The sequence below is a fragment of the Melanerpes formicivorus genome, unplaced genomic scaffold (assembly GCF_026170545.1).
Source record: "Melanerpes formicivorus ecotype bairdi unplaced genomic scaffold, bMelFor1.0.p_v2 SCAF_68, whole genome shotgun sequence".
NCBI classification, from domain to species: Eukaryota; Metazoa; Chordata; class Aves; order Piciformes; family Picidae; genus Melanerpes; species Melanerpes formicivorus.
Window position 1 is genome coordinate 1,435,659 of NW_027142420.1, and position 21,511 is coordinate 1,457,169.

General features: G+C 49.1%; 1 protein-coding gene across 6 annotated transcripts in view; it reads right to left on the reverse strand.

Moving 5' to 3' along the window:
• The window catches only part of RYR3 (ryanodine receptor 3), a 230,660-nt gene that overhangs the window by 134,423 nt on the left and 74,726 nt on the right, over window positions 1–21,511 (reverse strand). For 3 of the 6 annotated variants that reach the window (XM_068162895.1, XM_068162893.1, XM_068162897.1), the window contains exons 9-18: window positions 20,166–20,240; window positions 18,645–18,801; window positions 11,752–11,925; window positions 9,784–9,905; window positions 5,751–5,919; window positions 4,956–5,091; window positions 3,539–3,634; window positions 2,300–2,418; window positions 918–1,051; window positions 51–292 (exon numbers count right to left, since the gene is read on the reverse strand). In XM_068162895.1, the coding sequence (XP_068018996.1) occupies window positions 51–292; window positions 918–1,051; window positions 2,300–2,418; window positions 3,539–3,634; window positions 4,956–5,091; window positions 5,751–5,919; window positions 9,784–9,905; window positions 11,752–11,925; window positions 18,645–18,801; window positions 20,166–20,240 (1,424 nt within the window). Of the gene's footprint in view, window positions 1–50; window positions 293–917; window positions 1,052–2,299; window positions 2,419–3,538; window positions 3,635–4,955; window positions 5,092–5,750; window positions 5,920–9,783; window positions 9,906–11,751; window positions 11,926–18,644; window positions 18,802–20,165; window positions 20,244–21,511 lie in introns of all 6 variants that reach the window. The other 3 variants (XM_068162894.1, XM_068162892.1, XM_068162891.1) reach the window with 1 other exon arrangement.

Consider the following 21,511-nt stretch of genomic DNA (forward strand, 5'->3'; position numbering starts at 1 on the left):
GCAGGGAACTACTGAATGCAAGGATAACTGGAAGTGAAGAAAGTACTCACCAGACCACAGATGAAGGCCATCAAAACCATAAGAGTACAGGTCATCACCAACACCATTGCCTCCCCATCCTTCTCCACCTCCAGGGTAGGGGGCATAACCCGAAGTGGATGCCCATCCAACTCGCAAATGGGTGGGCTCTGCCGTCAAGAACGGATCAACCTGGTCAATTATTAACTCAAAGTACCACTTCTTGTACTGTGCAGAACCCTCAGCAACACCCAGAAAGATGTTTGGCCTTATGCTAGGAAAGAAAATGCAAGGCAGTTAGTGCCACCACAACCTGCACCACGTGAATCACATTGCTGTAAAGCAGTCCGATTCGCTCTGCAAATCCACTGAGCGCAGAGGCTGCCACTTGGCCTTTTCAGACAAAGCCAACCCAGTTCATGACTTTAACCACCTGCACTAGAGTCAGGTATAGGATCCATGCTTTGGAAAAATTAGAGTCAAAAGAGGAACAACAGGATAACATCCCAACATCAATGAAACAAGAGTGAAGCTGCCAGGCAACCAAATCCCTCCTCAGAACACCCGAGTGCTTCACAGCATTCACTTACTCTGTACTGAGTAGCAGGCAAAGCCAAGCTTTGCTTTCAGTGAGAAACCACCAACTTCCCTCTTCCCATTTCAGACCAGATTTTACTACCAATTAGCAATTTCTACTGGAGCACAGCTGCCACACTGATAGCAAACAATGATTTCAGAAGCTAATACATAAATGCTTCAATACAGAAACACTTCCTGAAGAGAGTGTCTCAGCACTGAAGGCTGTGGAACACCTCTTAGGCTGTGGCATTCTCACTCACTCAGTAAAGACATGCAAGTTGCAGGCTTTTCTCCTGTGCCAGTCAAACCTGCCACTGTACCTTGTCACATCATTGATCAAGCGTGTTTGCAGCAGTAAGTCTCTTCTGGGCAGCAGGTTGTCACAGATCAAATTTTGGTTGGCACGAACTGCAACTCCATTGCAGACACACAGAGAGCAAAGCACATCTAGAACCTGCCACAACAATTGATCAGAAGAAAACCAGGTAAGGGGAGCTGCATACAGGATTATTATTCAGTTGGTAGTTTAATTTGCAGTCAGAACAGACCTAAAGGAAGGAATCTAACTGACAGTATCATTATTGTTCTCTAAACACTGTTCAAACATATGCCCAGAGGAGGCCACAAAGGTGATCCAAGGGCTGGAAGACCTCTGCTATGAGACAGGCTGAGGGAGCTGGGGTGTGTAGCCTGGGGGAGAGAAGACTCTGGGGGGACCTTATTGCTACCTTCCAGTAGCTGAAGGGATCCTGCAGGAAGGCTGCAGAGGGACTTTCCATCAGGGGGTCTAGAGACAGGCCAAGGGGGAATGGTTTGAAGCTGAGGCAGAGCAGGGTCAGACTGGAGCTGAGGAAGAAGTTGTTCAGCAGGAGGCTGCTGAGACTCTGGCACAGGCTGCCCAGGGAGGCTGTGGCTGCCTCCTGCCTGGGGGTGCTGAAGGCCAGGCTGGATGAGGCCTTGAGCAGCTGAGTGTAGCTGAGAGGTGTCCCTGCCCATCTGAGCAGGGAGGTTGGAGGAGATGAGCTCTGAGCTCCCTTCCAACCTGAGCCATTCTAGGATTCTATGATACAGAGCAAGCAGAGTCCAGTTAAACTGGGAAGCAATTACAGATGACAGAGTTTTTAAATCTCTGCAAAGCAATTTTGCAGATGGACTTCAAGGGTACTTCATTCCTTGAGAGGTACTAGAGTCATGATTTGCATGTCAGTGAAGATGGTCAGAGGGCTGGAGCACCTGCCCTATGGGACAGGCTGAGAGAGGTGAGGCTCTTCAGCCTGGAGAGAAGGCTCTAGGGAGACTTTAGAGCTGCCTTTCAATACCTGAAGGGGGCCTACAAGAAAGCTGGGAAGGGACTTTTTACAAGGGCTTGTAGTGGGAATGAACTGAAGCTTGAGGAGGGCAGCTTTAGACTGGAGATTGCAAAGAAATTCTTTGCAGTGAGGGTGGGGAGACTCTGGCACAGGCTGCCCAGGGAGGCTGTGGCTGTCCCCTCCCTGGAGGTGTTCCAGGCCAGGCTGGATGAGGCCTTGAGCAACCTGGGCTGGTGGGAGGTGTCCTGCCCATGGCAAGGGGGTTGGAACAAGATGATCTTTAAGCTCCCTTGCAACTAAACCATTCTAGGAATCTCTGGCTCTGGAGGTCTGTATGGGATTTGAACAACTCAGTGAGAGATGCTGAATGCAGCCTGGTTCACCAGCCATACCTTGTAGTTGCGCCCATGCTTATCCAGGAGGGAAATGATAGACTTGATGTGCTCCTCAGCTATCATATTCAAAGCTTCAGGGCTTTCAATCAAGATGCAGTGCAACACTTCCAAAATACCTGCATGAAGGCCATGGAAATCATCTTGTTATTAAATCAAGTGTGCAACTAACACAATCTCAAAGCTCAGTTAATAACAGAGCAGCTTTCCCCCAGCCTAGAAAGAGAATGAAAGCACTTAAAAAGCACTGATGTGAGCATGCTGTGACCTGTGCTGGGCATGAACACCTCATGAAGCTGTTCTTTTGGGGGTTCTGTTGAAAATAACCAGAATTTTACAACTGCTTGAGTAAGAGGTAAGTTTAGCTGCTCCATTTCAATGACAGAGGTTTCAACAGGGAGCACTGCACAGTATGTCAGGATTTTGTTCAGCATCTCATAGCTGAAAACCCTTCTCTCTCTACAGGAATATCTCACCTCTGCTTGTGCCCAGGAGCAGCTCTGCTGTTATTTGACAGCAATGGGGTAGCAGTCTTGATGGGTGACCCCATTCATTAGCTCACTGAAGTTGTGCTCAGCACTGACAGGATGTGGTACTGCACACACCAAATGTAAGGAAACAAAACATGCTGCAGAACCACTTCTGCTTAAACGCAATACTTAGGTCACTTGACATCATGCAGCATATCTGTGTGCCCTTGCAGCCCAGAGAGCCAACCAGGGCCTGGGCTGCAGCAAGAGAAGTGTGGCCAGCAGGGCCAGAGAGGGGATTCTGCCCCTCTGCCCCACTCTGCTGAGACCACAGCTGGAGCTCTGGGGCCAGTGCTGGAGCCCCTAGGACAGGAAGGATCTGGAGGTGCTGGAAGGTGTCCAGAGAAGGGCCAGGAGGATGAGCAGAGGGCTGGAGCTGCTCTGCTGTGAGGACAGACTGAGGGAGTTGTTCAGTCTGGAGAAGAGAAGGCTCTGAGGAGACCTAATTGTGGCCTTCCAGTCCAGCTGGGGAGGGACTTTTTAGGGTGTCAGTAGTGACAGGAGTGGGAGGAATGGAGCAAAACTAAAATGGGTAGATTCAGATTGGATGTTCCTTGAGGCCCCTTCCACCCCTGGCAATTCTGTGATTCTGTAATGCATGTTGGTTTCAATGAAACCTGCCAGATCTAAACTGTCTTACATTACAAATGTCAGAGCAGGTCTGTGTGGTACAGGAACAGTTATTTCACCCTGGTAAAATGAGTCTCACCTGAGGAAGATTCTACTCTGTCCAATTTGCTTATTAGCCAATCGAGGTTGCTGGAAAACTGAGTGCAATTGTTTCTGTTGCCATGAATGAGAGCAGCTGGAAAAAAACACCAAAATAGGTCATAAGATGAGATTTCCTTTTCACCACACCAATGATAACCATCTATGTGTTTTGATCATCACTTTTAGTACAACTTCAGAAAATAATAAGCAGCCAAATCCTACGTCCAGGTGTTACCAAAGTCACAAAGAGTTGAGCTGTGCAGTAATTGGACTCTCAGCAAGGGACAACATTTCCAGAGCATGCAGGTGTTGAAGATGAGAGAGGTCTAGTGGATAAACAAGAACTGCAGCAAAAATGTTTTATTTGTGCTCACCAGGGCAGGAGGCTCTGCAGAGGGACTTGGATAGGTTGGATCCATGGCCACGGTCAACAGCAGGAGCTGCAACCAGGCCAAGTGCCAGCTCCTGCACTTGGGGCACAACAACCCCAAGCAAGGCTCCAGCCTTGGGGCAGTGTGGCTGGAAAGCTGCTGGCAGAAAGGGACCTGGGGGTGCTGGGGGACAAGCAGCTGAACAGGAGCCAGCAGTGTGCCCAGGGGGCCAAGAGAGCCAAAGGCCTCCTGGCTGGGATCAGCAATGCTGTGTCCAGAGGAGCAGGCAGGGGATTGTCCCCTGGGACTCAGCTCTGGGGAGGCCACACCTGGAGCATTGTGTCCAGTTTGGGGCAGCTCAGTGCAAGAGAGATGTGGAGGTGCTGGAGCCAGGGCAGAGCAGGGCAAGGAAGCTGGGAAGGGCCTGGGGAAGAAATCTGCTGGAGAGCAACTGAAGGAGCTGGGGATGGTTAGTGTGGAGAAGAGGAGGCTGAGGGAGACCTCACTGCTGTCTACAACTACCTGAAAGGAGGTTGTGGAGAGGCTGCTGCTGGTCTCTTCCCACAGGGAATTAGTGACAAGAGGGAACAGCCTCAAGCTATGACTGAGCAGGTTTAGACTGGACAGTAGGAAACATTTTTTCAGGGCAGAAGTGATCAGGGACTGGAATGTGCTGCCCAGGGAGGTGGCTGAGTCCCCAGGCCTGGCTGTGTTTCAGGGTGGTTTGGATGTGGTGCTTGGGGATATAGTTTAGGGGTGACTCTCGCAGAGCAGGGTTCTGGGTTGGGCTTGGTGCTCCTGAGGCTCTTTTCCAACCTGAATGTTTCTGTGGCTCTGTGATTTTATTTGGTACGTTTATCAAGAAGGAGAAGCATTTCTTTTTCTGTTTCTTCCTGCCACCCAGTGGGAAGATCCCACGCAGGAGGGGAAGAGCAAGCGGCAGAATGGGTAACACCAAGTATTCCTTGGTGGTGGGAGAGCATGTAGAAGAGAAAGAATACACATCATGGAGTTTTTACGTTAAGGGACTGTTGAAGACTGTACCTAACAGTTTGTAAAGCAGATTCAGAATTTCTTTCCATGCTGCACCATGTTCTTCTCTGGTGAGCCCTGCAAAATGAGCTGTGCTGTTGTAGTCGTTGAAGCGATCGATGCAGTTCAGAACCAGGGCCAGCATTCCCTGCAGGGCATGGCAGAGAGGAAAGCAAACTGTGAATGAAAAGGTATTTGCTGTCTTGTTTGAAGATCTTGTCCCACACACATTTAAAAGTTGTTATCATCTCAGATTAAAATCAAAACCTTATTCTGCTTACAGGAAGGTGGGGTTGATCTCTTCTACCTAGTAACAGGTGAGAGGATGAGAGGAAAGGGCCTGAAACTGTGGCAGGGGAGGCTGAGGTTGGAGATGAGGAAAAATGTCTTTGATTCAAGAGGGACTGGCACAGGCTGCCCAGGGAGGTGGTGGAGTCCCCATCCCTGGAGGTGTTCCAGAACCCTGTGGCCATGGCACTTGGGGCCATGGCTTAGTGGCTAACTTTGTAGAGAGAAAAAGCAATTTCTTGTCCAAATGGCTGCCTTCTGGCATCATATCTGCCTAAAGGTGCTCAGAAATGTTTGTGAGAGCTTCTGGCCTGTGACTAGTGTGGAAGTGAAAAGCACATACCAGCACTGCAACCTGTGTTATATGGGGGGGAGGGGGGTGGGTGTGTGTGTCAGCCACAGCACTTCACATTATGAACCAGACTCATGCATCTAGATGAGAGTGTTGAGGCTGTTCCCAATGTTTGCCACAGCCCAGTTACAGTGCAAGCAATGGAACAATTCTCTCTCTCTCTGTACCTCTTCTTTGAATAAATTCTGTCTGTTTTTGAGAGACCGAAGCTTGCTTTGCTTATCTTCGTGTTCCAGGTCTTCTTGGGGAAGCTGGAAGTAAGTGATCAGGTCTTCCAGAGTCTGAGCCATCTCCTCAACAGGCAGGGCAGTGGGTGACAGTGTCCTGTTGTTTCCACTGTGGAAAAGAACATGGAAAAACATGGCAGTGTTATTCATTTCCCCTCTGCAATTGACACTCAGATGCAGCAGCCCAGATTGTGGATACACAATACAGGATCAACCAGGTTGGAGAAGACCTCAGAGGACATCAAGTCCAACCTCTCACCCAACATCATTTAATCAACTAAGCCATGGCACTGAGTGCCTCACCCAGGCTCTTTTTAGACACCTCCAGGGATGGTGACCCCATCACCTCCCTGGGCAGCACATCCCCATGGCCAATCGCTCTTGCTGGGAAGAATTTCTTCCTCACATCCAGCCTGAACCTCCTCTGGCACAGCCTGAGATATGTCCTCTTGTTGTGTCACAAGTTGTCTGGGAGAAGAGACCAACCCCCACCTGGCTGCAGCCACCTACATCAAATTGTCCTGTATACAGGAGGAAAGTAGATGAGAACAGCCGAGCTGAGCTGAAAACCATTCCACTGTCTATGGTTTGGGTGTCCAGCACCCAGAGCTTCCCCAGCTGGAATCACTGTGTCCCTTTCTGCACTGAGGCAGAGAGAAAATGATTTAAAAGATAATAACAACAAAATAAATGAAATGAGTCATAGATGCAAAGTAAGTCAGCAGGAAGGTGGAACAGAGATGAAAGATGTATAGAATCATGGAGTGGGTTGGGTTGGAAGGCGCCTCCGAAGCTCATCCAGTCCAACCCCTGCACTCAGCAGGGACATCCTCCACTGGGTCAGGTTGCTCAGAGTCCTGTTGAGCCTCACCTTGAATAGCTCCAGGGATGGAGCCTCAACCACCTCCCTGGGCAACCTGTTGCAGTGTCCCAGCAGCCTCCTGGTGCACCAAAGTCCTTTCTTACAGTAACTGACCTTACTTAGATACCTTTAATCCTGTGGATGATGTAAGTGTAATGTGCACAGGGACTGAACCAGCAGCAGCTCTTGAGGCTGCACACCCAAAGTTTTCTCTCCAAAGAGCACAAAGCTAACAGGGAATCCTAACTACTAATTAGGGCCTCTGCATATACTTCATTTCCTACATAAAGAAGGATGGAATTTCAAAAGCACAAAGCATGTCAAGGACAACTCTAGGTGCACTAACATCCCTTTGCTGCTCAAGCAATTGCTCAGTCTTCAGTGACAACCCAATTTCTCAGGGTCTGACTACCTGTTATAAATAGTACAATCTAGGGGGAACTGGCTGCAGGCAGAGGTGGCTCCCTTTTTATATCCTCAGAGCAAGAAATAGAAACTAGTATACAAGTCCCTCATGACACCTAAGTGCTAATGTTCTCACTGCAGTGTGCTAAGGTGGGCTCTCTGGAAGCAAACTCCTAATGATAAACTCTTGGCTCTTCCTTCCTTCCTTCCCCCTGTTGGGCAGTAACACAAGGGTGACCACTTGATTCTCAGATTTCAGACTTCTGCCAAGCACTGGGAAAAGCAATTTCCTCAGCACTCCATGCACTCTGACCAATTCCATTCTGTATTCTTACATATCACTGCACACTAGAGCTTGGGAGGGACCTCCAGAGGTCATCCAGTCCAACCCCAGAGAAGGAGACTCCACAGCCTCTCTGGGCAGCCTGCTCCAGGGCTCTGCCACCCTCACTGTACAGAAGTTTCTCTACATATTGAGCTGAAACCTTCTCTGTTCCAGTTCGTATCCATTGTTCCTTGGCTTATTCCTCTGCACCACCACAAAGAGCTTGGGCCTCTCATCCTGACCCCCAGCCCTCAGCCATTGATAGGCATTGATCAGATCCCTTCTCTTCTCCAGACTCAACAGCCCCAGGGCTCTCAGTCTCTCTTCACAGGGGAGATGCTCAAGTCCCCTAAGCATCCTCCTGGCTCTCCCTTGGACTCTCTCCAGCAGGTCTCTGTCTCTCTTGACCTGGGGAGCCCAGCACTGGACACAGGATTGCAGCTGTGGTCTCAGCAGGGCAGAGCAGAGGGGGAGCAGAACCTCCCCAGCCCTGCTGGCCACGCTTTTCTTGCTGCCCCCCAGGCTCTCACTGGCTCTCTTGGCCACCAGGGCACACTGCTGTCCCATGCAGGACTTGCTGCCCACCAGCACTCCAAGGTCTTTCTCCATGTGCTGCTTCCCATCAGGGCAGCCTCTGACCTGTCCTGGTGCCTGCTGTGATTGCTGCCCAGATGCAGGACTCTGCACTTGTCCTTATTGACCTTCCTGAGGTTTGCCTGCAGCCAGCTCTCTGCCTGTCCAGGTCACATTGGATGGCAGCACAGCCTGAGGGGTGTCAGCCCCTCCCAGGTTTCCATCACCAGGAACTTGCTGAGGGTACTCTCAATGCCCTCAGCCAGGTTGTTGATAAAGATATTGACCAAAACTGGACCCAGTCCTGGTCCCTGGGGCACAGCACTGGCCACAGGCCTCCAAGTTGCCACTGATGACAACCCTCTGAACTCAGTTGTGGAGCCAGTGTTCAATCACCTCACTGACCAGCCATCTGTGCTGCATTTCTTGAGCTTTTCTATGAGGATATTATGGGATATAATGTTGATCTCAACAATTACATATCGATATGAACTGACAGAAAGTTGATGAAACATATTGTGTGCAAGAGATAGAGGGAAGGGAACATGAAGCTTCCACTGCATTGGAGATCTTAGTCTTGCTGAGAGTTAAAGAGCTGTTATTGTGTAGGTTTAGGAATGCAAGAGAAATGTCAGAAACAACTCACTCTAAAGAATGGGGGGAGTGGAATAAATGTAAGAAAAGAAACAGCATAATAGAACTGTGCTTCATAATGCCCCACACCGAGTGACACAGCTGAAGGTAGCACTCAAAAGTGAAGGGATCCTGCAGGAAGGCTGCAGAGGGACTTTCCATCAGGGGGTCTAGAGACAGGCCAAGGGGGAAGGGTTTGAAGCTGAGGTAGAGCAGGGTCAGACTGGAGCTGAGGAAGAAGTTCTTCAGCAGGAGGCTGCTGAGACTCTGGCCCAGGCTGCCCAGGGAGGCTGTGGCTGCCTCCTGCCTGGGGGTGCTGCAGGCCAGGCTGGATGAGGCCTTGAGCAGCTGAGTGTAGCTGAGAGGTGTCCCTGGGCATGGAGGGGAGGTTGGAGCCAGGTGAGCTCTGAGCTCCCTTAGGTATTAATATTCCTTTCAACTAGTGTGACAAATATGAATCTGCATTTGGTCTACCAAGCACAGCAGAGAAGTAAGAGGCCTTTCACCAGTAAAGTTCTAGCTGCTGTGGAATACTCACTAATGGAGTTACTCTGAGATCATTTAGTAATCTTTCTTTGACCTGGAGTGTGGTCCAGACTGGTTCTGACTTGAAGGTGTTAGGTTTCCCTTAAACAATCTTTTATCAATTTAATGACAATACACAGGATCAGAGGATGTTAGGGGTTGGAAGAGACCTCTGGAGATCTTTGAGTCCAACCCCTGCCAGAGCAGGAGCAGAGAATCCAGCACAGGTCACACAGAACACATCCAGCCAGGGCTGGCAAGGCTCCAGAGAAGGAGACTCCACAACCTCTCTGGGCAGCCTGCTCCAGGGCTCTGAAAGGAAGTAAATAAGTTCCTCCTTGTGTTGAGGTGGAACCTCCTGTGCTGGAGTTTCTACCCCTTGTCCTATCCCAGGGTGCAGCTGAGCAGAGCCTGTCCCCTCCCTCCTGACACTCAGCCCTCAGCTATTGATAAGCATTTATTAAATCCCCTCTCAGCCTTCTCATCGAAGTGACCACCTCAGGTCAGCACACACACAGTGCTACTGTAGCTTCTAAAGACAAATACTTGAAAGCAAGGAACAAAGGTTCTGATCAGAGAAATTCTTATCCTTTCAGAACCCCTCCAGAGCCCAAGCACCCTGCATGCAGCTGCAGGATGGTGACAGCTACCTTATGAACTGGCTGAACAAGCTGGTGGTATTGCGGATGATCCGAGCCGCCTGGGACTCCTCGTGCTGACACCTCTGCAAGGTCAGCCCGTCGTCCATGTGGCCTTCTTTGTGCAGTATAACCTGGGGAAAAGCAGCAGCAATCAGAAGAATTGCCCCCAAAGCCTTTTTGCTTCAGTGCTTGGTAAGTTACTTCCATATTGCACTCCAAACAGCCATGTCTCTGTGCAGAGACACTGCTTGTTAGTCACTCCATTGGGACACCTGCCTACTAATCGCTTACAAATGAGGCAGCCTCACAGAAAGGGATTCAGGGAAGACACTCTGATGCACCTTTCTTCTCCCACAAATGATTAAGCACAAATGTTTAGCAAGGATTTTCAAACTGGAACACAACTGTCATTCTCCCTATACCCTGGCTGCCAGGGACAGAGACTCTTCCCCATCCTCAGCGCCATTCACTGAAGGCTTCATGCATGACAAGACAACGGACAAGAAACATCAGGCTGGAGTGACAAACATCCTAAACATCACACAGTGACTGCTTCCCTCTTCTCTGAGCTCTACCCTTCTGCAGCTCTGCAGGACTTCACAGCTGGCAGAGAAGCAAACTCTCCAGCTGAAAAGTTCAGCATCCATTGCTCACATTGGATGGGGGAGGAGCCTTCAATAGAATATTGCTGTATGCATCATCCCTACCTGGCAAAGCCTTGGACCCTTGGTTACCAAGCTGTTGGAGACACACTCACAACAGGCTCCAATTCTGGCAGAACTGATGAAACAGGAGCCAGAGCTCCTTACCTCTGTGTGTCTTGCAAAGGCAGCACGGTAATCAGCTACATGAAACACCACCAGAGGCAAACAATTCACCTTTCCACTTGACACTCTGAGCATTTCATAGCACAAAATACCCCAGAATTGTTTGCTCCTAACTACAGAGCTGCAGCAGCTGTCAGCTGATACTGTCTGGGTTCTAGGAGAAAACCCCAAACCAAAGCATCCTTTGCTCTCCATCTTCCTCGGGCTACTGAGGCATCTTATAAAGTGATGGTGTGGGATGCAGACAGAGCTGTGCCTTCACTTGCACTGCAGAAGGATTAATTAGCTATGAAATTTAGTGGGGTGTAGATATCTTAACTTGCTTAGAAAATCACAGTCCAGTTCAGTATTTTGCATAGGACAGCAAACTGCTTCGTGGCTCCACAGGAATATCAATTCCACAAAGCATGGCTTTGAGCTTTCTTGGGTTTGAAGGCACTTCATAGGAGAGAATACTCAGGTGTGAGGACAACAAAAGATTTGGAGTCTTTGAACATGGATGAAACAGTTTGAAAGAAGAAGAGAAGTGACAGGCAATCATGGAGCTCCTTTTTAGTCCCTTGCTGCTGAGTAGAAAACCGGGGTGAAAAAAACCCACAACTAAACTCCACAGGAAGCTACTGCAAATGGTTTCATTGAATCCAGAGGAAGAATCTAGATGGGGCTGTTCCAAGAAGTAAAATTGGACCATCTGAGGAAACAGAACTCCACAGCCAGCAGTGGCCTGGCAAAGGAAGAGGCCATCACTGTGTGAGTGCATTTCTCCTCAGGAAAAGATCAGAGGAGTTTCTGCCCCTAAAGAGTTAAGTGCAGATTTTCCCCAAGTGGCTTGAGCATTCCAAACAAGAATTTCCCTCTTTTACTGAAGTGTCAAGACCCAAAGTGGAGCCCAAATGAACCATCTCTTGTAGAAAGAAAACCAGCTCACTCAAGTTCCTAGTGGCAAAGCTTCTCTTCAGCTCCACAGCTCTGTTAATCTCCAGCTTGGTTTTCATGCTCACAACAAAACACTCACACCATTTTCAAACCAAGCAGCACAAACCAATTCAAGTCACAACTGTCACACTTGGAGAATGGTGAAAAAGAGGAGAGGTCACAACTGCTGGGCAATCAACATTCACCAGTAATTAAGAAAGCCTCCCAACATTACCTTTCTCTTCAAGTGACCTAACCGTGCTGATTTAGCGTCCTGTGCTTTGTAAGTCAACCATAAGGCACTGGCCACGTGCTGGACAAAGCAGACTGAATCCCCATACTTGATCTCTGGGACTCCCATTCCATCAATGTCCCGTTTCAGGCTAGAATCCTGCTTTTCTTTCAGCTCCTAAGAGGAGAAAACAAGAGCTGTTATTTAATCTCTGTACTGGAAGAGGATAAAGCATTGAACTCCATGCTGAAACACATCCCAACACTGAGCAATTCACAGAGTCACAGAATGGGTTGGGCTGGAAGGGACTTGAAAGATCATCCACTTCTAACACCTTTGTCATGGGCAGGACACCTTCCACTAGCCTGATCCAACCTGGCTGTGGTGACAGGTTGGACTCGATGATCTTTGAGGTCCCTTCCAACCTCAGGAGTACTGAATAGGTACTGAACAGGCCTTGAACACCTTTAGGGAGGGGGCATCCACAGCCTCCCTGGGCAACCTCTTCCAGTGTCTCACAAATGTTAAGATGCAAAGAATCACAGGATTGTCAGGGCTGGAAGGGACCTCAAGGATCATCCAGTGCCAACCCCCTGCCATGGGCAGGGACACCTCACACTACAGCAGGTTGCTCACAACCACATCCAATCTGGCTGCAAACACCTCCAGGGATGAGGTTTCCACCACCTCCCTGGGCAGCCTGTGCCAGGCTCTCACCACCCTCATGGGGAACAACTTCTTCCTCACAGCCAATCTGAATCTACCCAGGGGGACCTCAGAGCTGTCTTCACAGTACCTGAAGGGACCCTGCAGGAAGGCTGCAGAGGAACTTCTTATCAGGGGGTCTAGAGACAGGCCAAGGGGGAATGGTTTGAAGCTGAGGCAGAGCAGGGTCAGAGTGGAGCTGAGGAAGAAGTTCTTCAGCAGGAGGCTGCTGAGACTCTGGCCCAGGCTGCCCAGGGAGGCTGTGGCTGCCTCCTGCCTGGGGGTGCTGCAGGCCAGGCTGGATGAGGTCTTGAGCAGTTGAGTGTAGCTGAGAGGTGTCCCTGGGCATGGAGGGGAGGTTGGGGCAGCTGAGCTCTGAGCTCCCTCCAAGCTAAACCATCCTAGGATTTCATTTGCTGTCAAGAGAAGTTCTACTTTAACTCTGCTAATCTCCTTCCTTTCCCATGGAGTTTAGCTGTCCATCTCAAGCACAACTTCAGCTGTTGCAGACAGCTTTATAATGCCAAGATGAAGCACAATGGAGTTACAAAACGTCCCTTGGGAACACCAATACAGTATGCAGAGTGTGTGGAAATCATCTCAAATCATATTTCTATGGGCTCCAACTTCACAGACAGACAAAGATGAACTCTCTCAGCACACATTTATGCTGAAGCCATTAAATGAAAAATACAATAAATCCACAAAGCCATTTACTGTCAGCAATTAATTAGCTGGCTTTGCAGAGCACCCTGAAGACTGAAGCATCTTTTCAACTGTTACATCTGCATCAGGGATCAATGAGAATTTCAATGACAGCCTGCTAACAAGTGATCCCAATTAACTTGCTGCTTAAAACAAGAAAGACAGACCAATACTGATCCTTTTTGGCTGCACAAACAAGCTTTAGAATTATTGGGGCTGCCTGGGGGCTGTTCTCCCTTTCACATATGCAGCACAAAGTCCTCCTCGTGGAGTTTTGCTCTGTGTGCTCCTGTCCAGTGTCTCCAGGATTTCAGCCAAGTCATTTGTCAGCAGAGGGCAAAGACAGGCTGGATTTCCTACCAGCTGAAAACTGTAGTCAGGAAAAGATTATTGAGGGGAGAAGGGGAAAGGAAAGAGCTCTCTCATCTGGACATTTGTCCATAATTTAGCAGCAAAATACCCACACACCTTCTCCTTCAGAACCCTCTTCACAATCTATGCAAGTTCACAGGGTGTTAGGGGATGAAAGGGACCTCCAAAGACCATGGAGTCCAACCCCCTGCCAGAGCAGGAGCATAGAATCCAGCACAGGTCACACAGAACACATCCAGATGGGGCAGGAAAGGCTCCAGAGAAGGAGACTCCACAACCTCTCTGGGCAGCCTGCTCCAGGGCTCTGGGAGCCTCCCAGGGAAGAAGTTCCTCCTCATCCTGAGATGGAATCTCCTGGGCTGCAGTTTCTATTCACTGCCCCTTGTCCTACCATAGGGTGCAGCTGAGCAGAGCCTGTCCCCTCCCTCTTGAGTCCCAGCCCTCAGCTATTGATAGCCATTGATCAGATCCCTCTCAGCCTTCTCCTCTCCAGACTGAACAGCCCCAGGGCTCTCAGCCTCTCCTCCCCAGGCAGTGCTGCAGTCCCTTCAGCAGCCTTGGAGCCCTCCCTTGGGCTCTCTCCAGCAGATCCCTGCCCATCTTGAATTGTGGAGTTCAGCTCCCTCAGGTCATGAATGAATCAAGACCAAAGAAATAAATCACATCACAGGTCTGGAAGATGTCAGAGAGAAATCAACAGCTAAAGGGGGGGTGGGGGAAAGGCAGGGGGGAAAGAAGGACTGAACAAAGTAACCTGAGGGTAAAGCTGTCAGAGATGTCATTTTCACAAGCAGGGTGTCTGAGGAGAAGGCAAGATACAGGAAATAAAGAATTCATGGGATCATAGATCCCTGTCTGATGGGAGGAAGATAAGGCACAGCAGTGTGAACAGGCAAACTAAACCAAGCTACCTCTGCAATGACTTTGCAATGTTTTTCTTGTAAGAACACAGTAGGAGAAAGGTTCTAGATGGATTAAGGGCTTGCTCACATTCCTCTCAGCAGGGTGTGACAACCTGACTGCTGAGATCTTCACAAATCAGCTAATCAAACCTGCATCTTTAGCTGTTGCACAGCCATTGCATTAAAGCACTGCCACAGGCTGCCTCAAGCTACCAAAAGATAACAGGCCTCCAAGGGTAACAGCAGAGGACTGACACTGTCCTTACCGAGCTTGCCAGTGAGCTCACTGCACACTGCATTCCCACACCCCAGCAAGCAAGGAAAACAGGAAGGTGATTTTCTGCTTTCTCCTCCTCCCACATAAAGTCAGTGAAAAAACTACAGTAAGGCAGTACTTGAAATGCAGCTTCCTGGGAAATGAGAGTGGGAGGTCAGGAACTTCAGAAGAAACACTTCAACTTCTCCAGACCACTGCAGGCAAAGGATTCTCTAACACCTACAATTTTAGCCCCCCTCCCCCCCAAAAAGAATTCAACTTGATCATAGAATCACTGAATGGTTTGGGTTGGAAGGGACCTTTGAAGGCCACCTAGTCACCCCCCCTGCAGTAACCAGGGACATCTTCAGCTGGATCAGGTTGCTCAGTCCTAGGAATGTTTCCAGGGATGAGGCTTCCAACTCCACCCTGGGCAACCTGTTCCAGCAGTTCACCACCCCCAGTGTAAAACATTTCTTCCTTCTACCTAGCCCAAATCTCCCCTCTTTTAGTTTAAAACCATCACTTCTTGACCCATGGCTAAGAGATTGTCCCCATCTTTCCTAAAGGCCCCCTGCAAGTACTGGAAGGCTGCTACAAATTCTCCCCAGAGCCTTCTCCTGAACCAGATGGGGAAGGGCCACAGGTAGGAGGGATGCTGCATATGGATGATTGCTACTTAACCATTGCAACATCCTAATGCTGGGGTTGGTTAGCCTGCAGAAGAGAAGGCTGAGGGGAGGCCTCATTGCTGTCTACAACTCCCTGAAAGGAGGCTGGAGTGAGGCTGCTGTTGGTCTCTTTTCCCAAGTAACCAGCAACAGGACAAGAGGAGATGAGCTGAAGCTGTGCCAGGGGAGCTTTAGGTTGGAGATTAGGAAAAACTTCTTTGCTGAGAGTGGTGAGGGGTTGGAAGAGGCTGCCCAGGGGGGTGGTGCAGTCACCATCCCTGCCTGGAGGTGTTTGGGAAGCTGCAGATGTGGTGCTTCAGGGCATGGTTTAGTGGCCATGGCAGTTGGGTTAGGGTTGGACTCAACCTTGGAAGTTCTCTCCAACCTTAGTGATTCTGTGGCTCTAATGCCAAGCTGAGACCCTAAGACAGCTCTTTGTGCTGGCAGTAGTATTAAAATGATCTTAAATCCTTCTGCATGAGTCATGTGTGACTTTGGAATGTGTCAGAACATCACCTGCTGTAGCTACACCAGCAATCCCTTCACTGCCATCATGGAAACAAAAGAAGAAATCTCAGAAGCTGATTCTGGGCTACAACCATTTTAAACTCAGCACTTTTAAGCATGCTGCTCTTCTTCCTCTTCACTATGCCTGTTCTCAAAGAAGTGCATAAGCAGAATCGAGGCTCTGCTTCACTGAGAGCACTGAGCCAAGTACTGTGCTGGAATGAGAACATCCCAGTTCAAAACAAGATTCCATCTGCTCTAGGGAAGGCTCTGTGCTCATAAGGCACTACAGAACTGCTGCCTCCCAGTACGAAGGCTCACACCATCCTCACCAGGCTGCCAGGTTTCACAGAATCACACAATTGTCAGGCTTGGAAGGGACCTCAAGGATCAGCCAGTTCCATCCCCTGCCATGGCAGGGACACCTCACACTACAGCAGGCTGCCTTAAAAACCTCCAGGGATGAGTTTTCCACCTCCTCCTTGGGCAACCTGTGCCAGTCTCTCACCACCCTCATGGGGAACAACTTCTTCCTAAAGTCTAGTCCAAACCTCCCCTCCTCTTGCTTGGATCCATTCCCCCCAGTCCTAGCACTCCCTGACAGCCTACAGAGTCCCTCCCCAGCTTTCTTGTAGCCCACTTCAGATACCGGAAGGCCACAGAAAGGTCTCCTGGGAGCCTTCTCTTCTCCAGACTGAACAGCCCCAACTCTCTCAGTCTGTCCTCAGTCCAGCCCCCTGACCATCCTCCCATGGGAAATGGGAATATATCACAGCTGAAGCAAATGCCCCTGCACACCAAATCCCCAATCTACACTTCCCAGCCTGTCCAAAAGGGCTTGGTGAGCATCCAGTGACCTAAGGAAATGTCCTGAGAGTTTTCCAGTGATTTTGAGCAGTCAAAATACACTTTCTCTGCAGACTGCATGCAGCCACATCGATAAAGTGAACAGTGTTACTCTGAACGAGTTAAAGTAGTATTTGCTTTATTGTACTAACAGAGGCCTGCCAGCAGTCAAGGCCTTTAATGAAGAGTTTATCTAGGATGTATCTAACTTCAAAGATTCTTTTTTGTTGCCCCACACAGCATTTGGAATCACATGGAACAGTCTAATTCTGAGCTGTGGCAATCAGTAGGATGAAAGAATGTAAACATTTTTCCTCATCTTTGGTGTAAAAATCTTTCCCTTCCTGGGCAAAAGCTTTTACTGCTCCCCACCTCTGTAACCAGGCTCCATTCTCTCACCACTGCAGCTCTGCTCAGCTGGAAACGATGGCAGTGCTGGGAACGTGCCCTTAGCAGCTCCCTGAAGAGCAGAGGCTGAAAACATGGTTTGGACATCATTGACTACATTCTCCTTGCAACTCCCCCATTAAACACTGCAGAAAGAACTGCAAGGGCAGAGTTTTGCCCCACTGAACTGAATTCCACTCAATTAAATGATGACAGACAGAACTGGAATGAGTATCATTGCAATCATCTCAGTAAGTGTGCAGATGACACCAAGTTGAGTAGAAGTGCTGATCTGCTCCAAGGCAGGAAGGCCTTGCAGAGGAGTCTGGCCAGGCTGGAATGATGGGCCAAGCTCAGCTGTATGAGGTTTAACAAGGCCAAGCTCTGGGTCCTGCACTTGGGTCACAACCATCCCATGCAACACTACAGGCTTAGGGGAGAGTGACTGGAAAGTTGTCCTGCAGAAAAAGGACCTGGGGCTGCTGGCTGACAGCTGGCTGGACATGAACCAGCAATGTGCCCAGGTGCCCAAGAAGAACAACAGCATCCTGGCCTGGAGCAGCAATGGTGTGCCCAGCAACACGAGGGGAGAGACTGTGCCCCTGTACTTTAGAATAGAATAAACTTTTAGAATAAACCAAACCAGGTTGGAAGAGACCTTCAAGATCATCGTGTCCAACCCATCAACCAATCCAACCCACCCAAACAGCTAACCCATGGCACCAAGCACCCCATCAAGTCTCTGTGTTCAGTGTTGGGCCTCTCACTGCAAGAAGGACGTTTTGCTGTTGGAATGCATCCAGAGAAGGGCAACAGAGCTGGTGAAGGGCCTGGAGAGCAAGTCTTATGAGAAGCAGCTAAAGGAACTGGGATTATTCAGTTTGGAGAGGATGAGAACGAGGAGAGGCCTCATTGCTCTCTACAGCCCCCTGAGAGGAGGTGGGGGTTGGTCTCTTCTCCATAGTACCAAGCAACAGCATGAGGGGAAAAGGCTTCATGTTGTGCCAAGGGAGGTTTAGATTGGATATTAGGCAAAATTTTGGTACTGAAAGGGGGTGAGGCACTGGAAAAGGCTGCTCAGGAAGGAGGTGGAGTCACCATCCCTGAGGTATTCAAAAAGGTATGGACATGGCACTTTGGGATGTGGTTTGATGGCCTTGATGGTGACAGGTCAATGGTTCAACTTGATGACCTTAGAGGTCTTTTCCAAGCAAAGCAATTCTATGACTCTATGATTAAAGCACTGATACTAAACCACTGTGTCTTGCATTGTATTAGCTTCCAATCTTGTTGCTTTTCAACCTGCTCACATTGTTTGTTTCCTCTAGAATTTATTCATCATCCCCATCCTTCCTCAAGGAGACTTCTGTTACTCTGATTTTTACCTTGGTCTTTAAATGCACAACCCCTGTCCACTGCTTCAGTTTAGTAAAGGCATTGAACCAACTCAGACCTCATACTCAAGGGCACCACATTTAAGACAACTTTCAGACCTCATAGTCAAATGCTCCACATGTAAGACAGCTTTCCCTGGCTGTTATTTACCTTTGATGCTCTGAAGCAAAAGGCAGTAGAGGTTGTGTCTGACTTTTCTCTGTCTAACATTGCAAGTCCTTCATCTTCACTCAGAGCCAAGTACTTCCCCGTGGTGATGTGGCGCAGGCGGAAAGGCTCTCCCCACCTCACGTTACTTCCACTCCAGCTGAACAGAGGAGGCATGGAAAATAATTCATGAAGTAAGCAAAACTCAGATTTCTATTCAAGGCTTTAAAGGATGTTCAGAAACCAGGAGGTGCTACACACATTCTGATTTCAGTACTTGCATGCAAAGAGACAAAGCAGCTAACAGATTTGCCAAGAGGACCTTGGAGAGCAGCACAGCTTTGATTTTCTGGCTTCTATAGCCTCCCTCTGCTTTATTAGGGTCTTGCCTATGGTGCCCAGAAAAACATAAATCCTAATTGCTTCTGCAAAACACTGAGGTGGGAATTACCTCCTGGCATTCAGCTGGCTGCCTAAACAAACTCACTGATCTGAAAGGAGGGCTCAACAATCCAAAGAGCAGCTAGGAGGGGCTGTGCTGGGTTTACACCAGACAGAACGTGGGCTCTGCCCCCAGAAAGGTAAACCACCACCATGCATTATGAATTTGGCAGTCAAATGAAAACAACACTTGCAAAAGTAGATTAAATACAAAACTAAACTAAATATAAAAGGTAATAAACACAAGACATACACAGAACCACCAACAGCCCAGCCCCCCAGACACAGCCCAGAAGGCTGTTGCCAGGTAATAAATATTATCCCTTCCCATCCCTGCCACTGCTCCTACCATAACCCAAACAGAATGAGCAGGCAAAGCCAGATGGAGAGAAAGGGCAAAAAGCAGCAAGAGGAGGGAAGACCCAGCTGTGCTTCAGGTTCTATAGGAATCTTGCAGACCAATGGAATGGGATCAAGGTCTCTCTGGAGATGTCCATCCCCCTGGACTCTCTCAAATGCTCTGGAAAACTTTTATGGACAACTAGGACATTAGTTGTACACCTGTAACAGGCTATGCCACTGCAAGCACAAACACATCCATTCAGACAGAGTTCAGAGGGCCATCAAAGGTAAGACATCCGTGCCCTCAGGGTATACACTGAAGTGTCACTCACAGCAAGTTAACAAACATCTAAGAAGGAGATAGGGTCTCCTAAAGAATCAAAGCAGACACCCATGAGGCATATCACTGCTCTGATTTCCATCCATGCTTCTAAAATTCCGAGTGAAAACCAGGAAAACATTTTAGTTTGGGTCAGAAACAATGCCTCAGGCAGACACATCTCATGGGCACACTGCTTTTGAGATGGGACAGAGAGGAAAAAACCCAAACAAACAGATTAGAAGTCTTGCAGCACTGAGAGTCGCGGCGTGATTGCATCACACTCTGATCACTGATGATGAACATGCTAGCACACATCACACAGCAGGACAAAGTCATGCTCTGCCCAAGGGGCCTGTAACAGTCCAACTACTGCTCACATAGCAAAAGCTGCTAACAGAGGAGTTAAGCAGTATCATTACCTTATCCGCAGGGGTTCTACTCTCCACAGGGACCTCGCTCGCACGCCAGCTCCTCCAGTTTCATACAGAACTTTCCTGCTGAAAGGAGTCAGAAGATCAGCCTCTGGAGTCTCTGTGTGCTACACAATCACAGCATCTATCTGGTTGGAAGAGACCTCCAAGCTCATCCAGTCCAACCCCTGACCCAGCACTGAAAGGACAACACTAAACCATGTCCCTGAGTACCAGGTCCACAAAGCACTTGAACACCTCCAGGGATGGTGACCCCAGCACTGCCCTGGGCAGAACATTCCAAGGTCTGAGAACCACTCCAGGAAAGAAGTATTTCCTAGCATCCAGCCTGACCCTCCCCCTGCAGCTTGGAATCTTTCCTCTGCTCCTGTCAGTTGCCATCAAGGAGCAGAGGCTGCCCCCTCCTCACTCCAACCTCCCTTCAGAGAGCTGTGGAGAGCAATGAAGTCTTCCTCAGCCTCCTCTTCTCCAGCCTGAACACGCCCTGCTCCCTCTGACTCTCCTTGTAGGTGATGTGCTCCAGGCCCTTCATAAGCTTTGTTGCCCTTAATAACTTACTCCTCTACGTAGGACTTGCCTCCTCTCTGCTAAACGGGTGGAGTTGAATGGACAGAAGCCTCCTACTCATCAGTGAGCACAACACAGGCTCCAGCGTCCCAGGGAAGCTGGGCTGCTTCTCCATGAAGCTACTCTCTCACAGCAGATTGAGACTGGATGTGAGGAACAAGTTCTGCACCAGGTGGCTGCTGGTTGCCCAGGGAGGCGGTTGAGGCTCCATCCCTGGAGATACTCAAGGTCAGGCTGGACAGGGCTCTAGGGGAGGATGTCCCTGCTGAGTGCAGAGGTCTGGACTGGATGACCTTTGGAGATCCCTCCCAACCCATTCTACGATTCTATGTACTACACATCTTGCCCTCTCCAATAATGGTTTTAATACTCCAGAACCAAGATAAGAAATGACAGCAGAAAACCCTAGCAATCAATTCATCTTCATTGCTGGACTCTGCATGTGAGCTTTTGAAGTCCCTTCCATCCTGCTATGTTCCATCAATCTACTGAACACCCAGGAAATGTCTGCAGCTGTTCTTTTCCACTTTCATCCTAGATCCCCTTTGGTCCTATTCATCTTAGTGATGTTAATTCTGTCAGACTCTAATGACCTCTTGCAAGCTCAGCTCAAAATTAATAATTCATTTCCACTCTCTTTGACCTCCTCCATCTCTGCTCATGTCCCACAGAAGGTATCTAGATCCTAATCCCTCTGCTGGTATTTTGATGCCAGGTGAGCACTTTTCACACTCAGTGCAAACTTGGCATTTTTTTGTTCTGCCCAC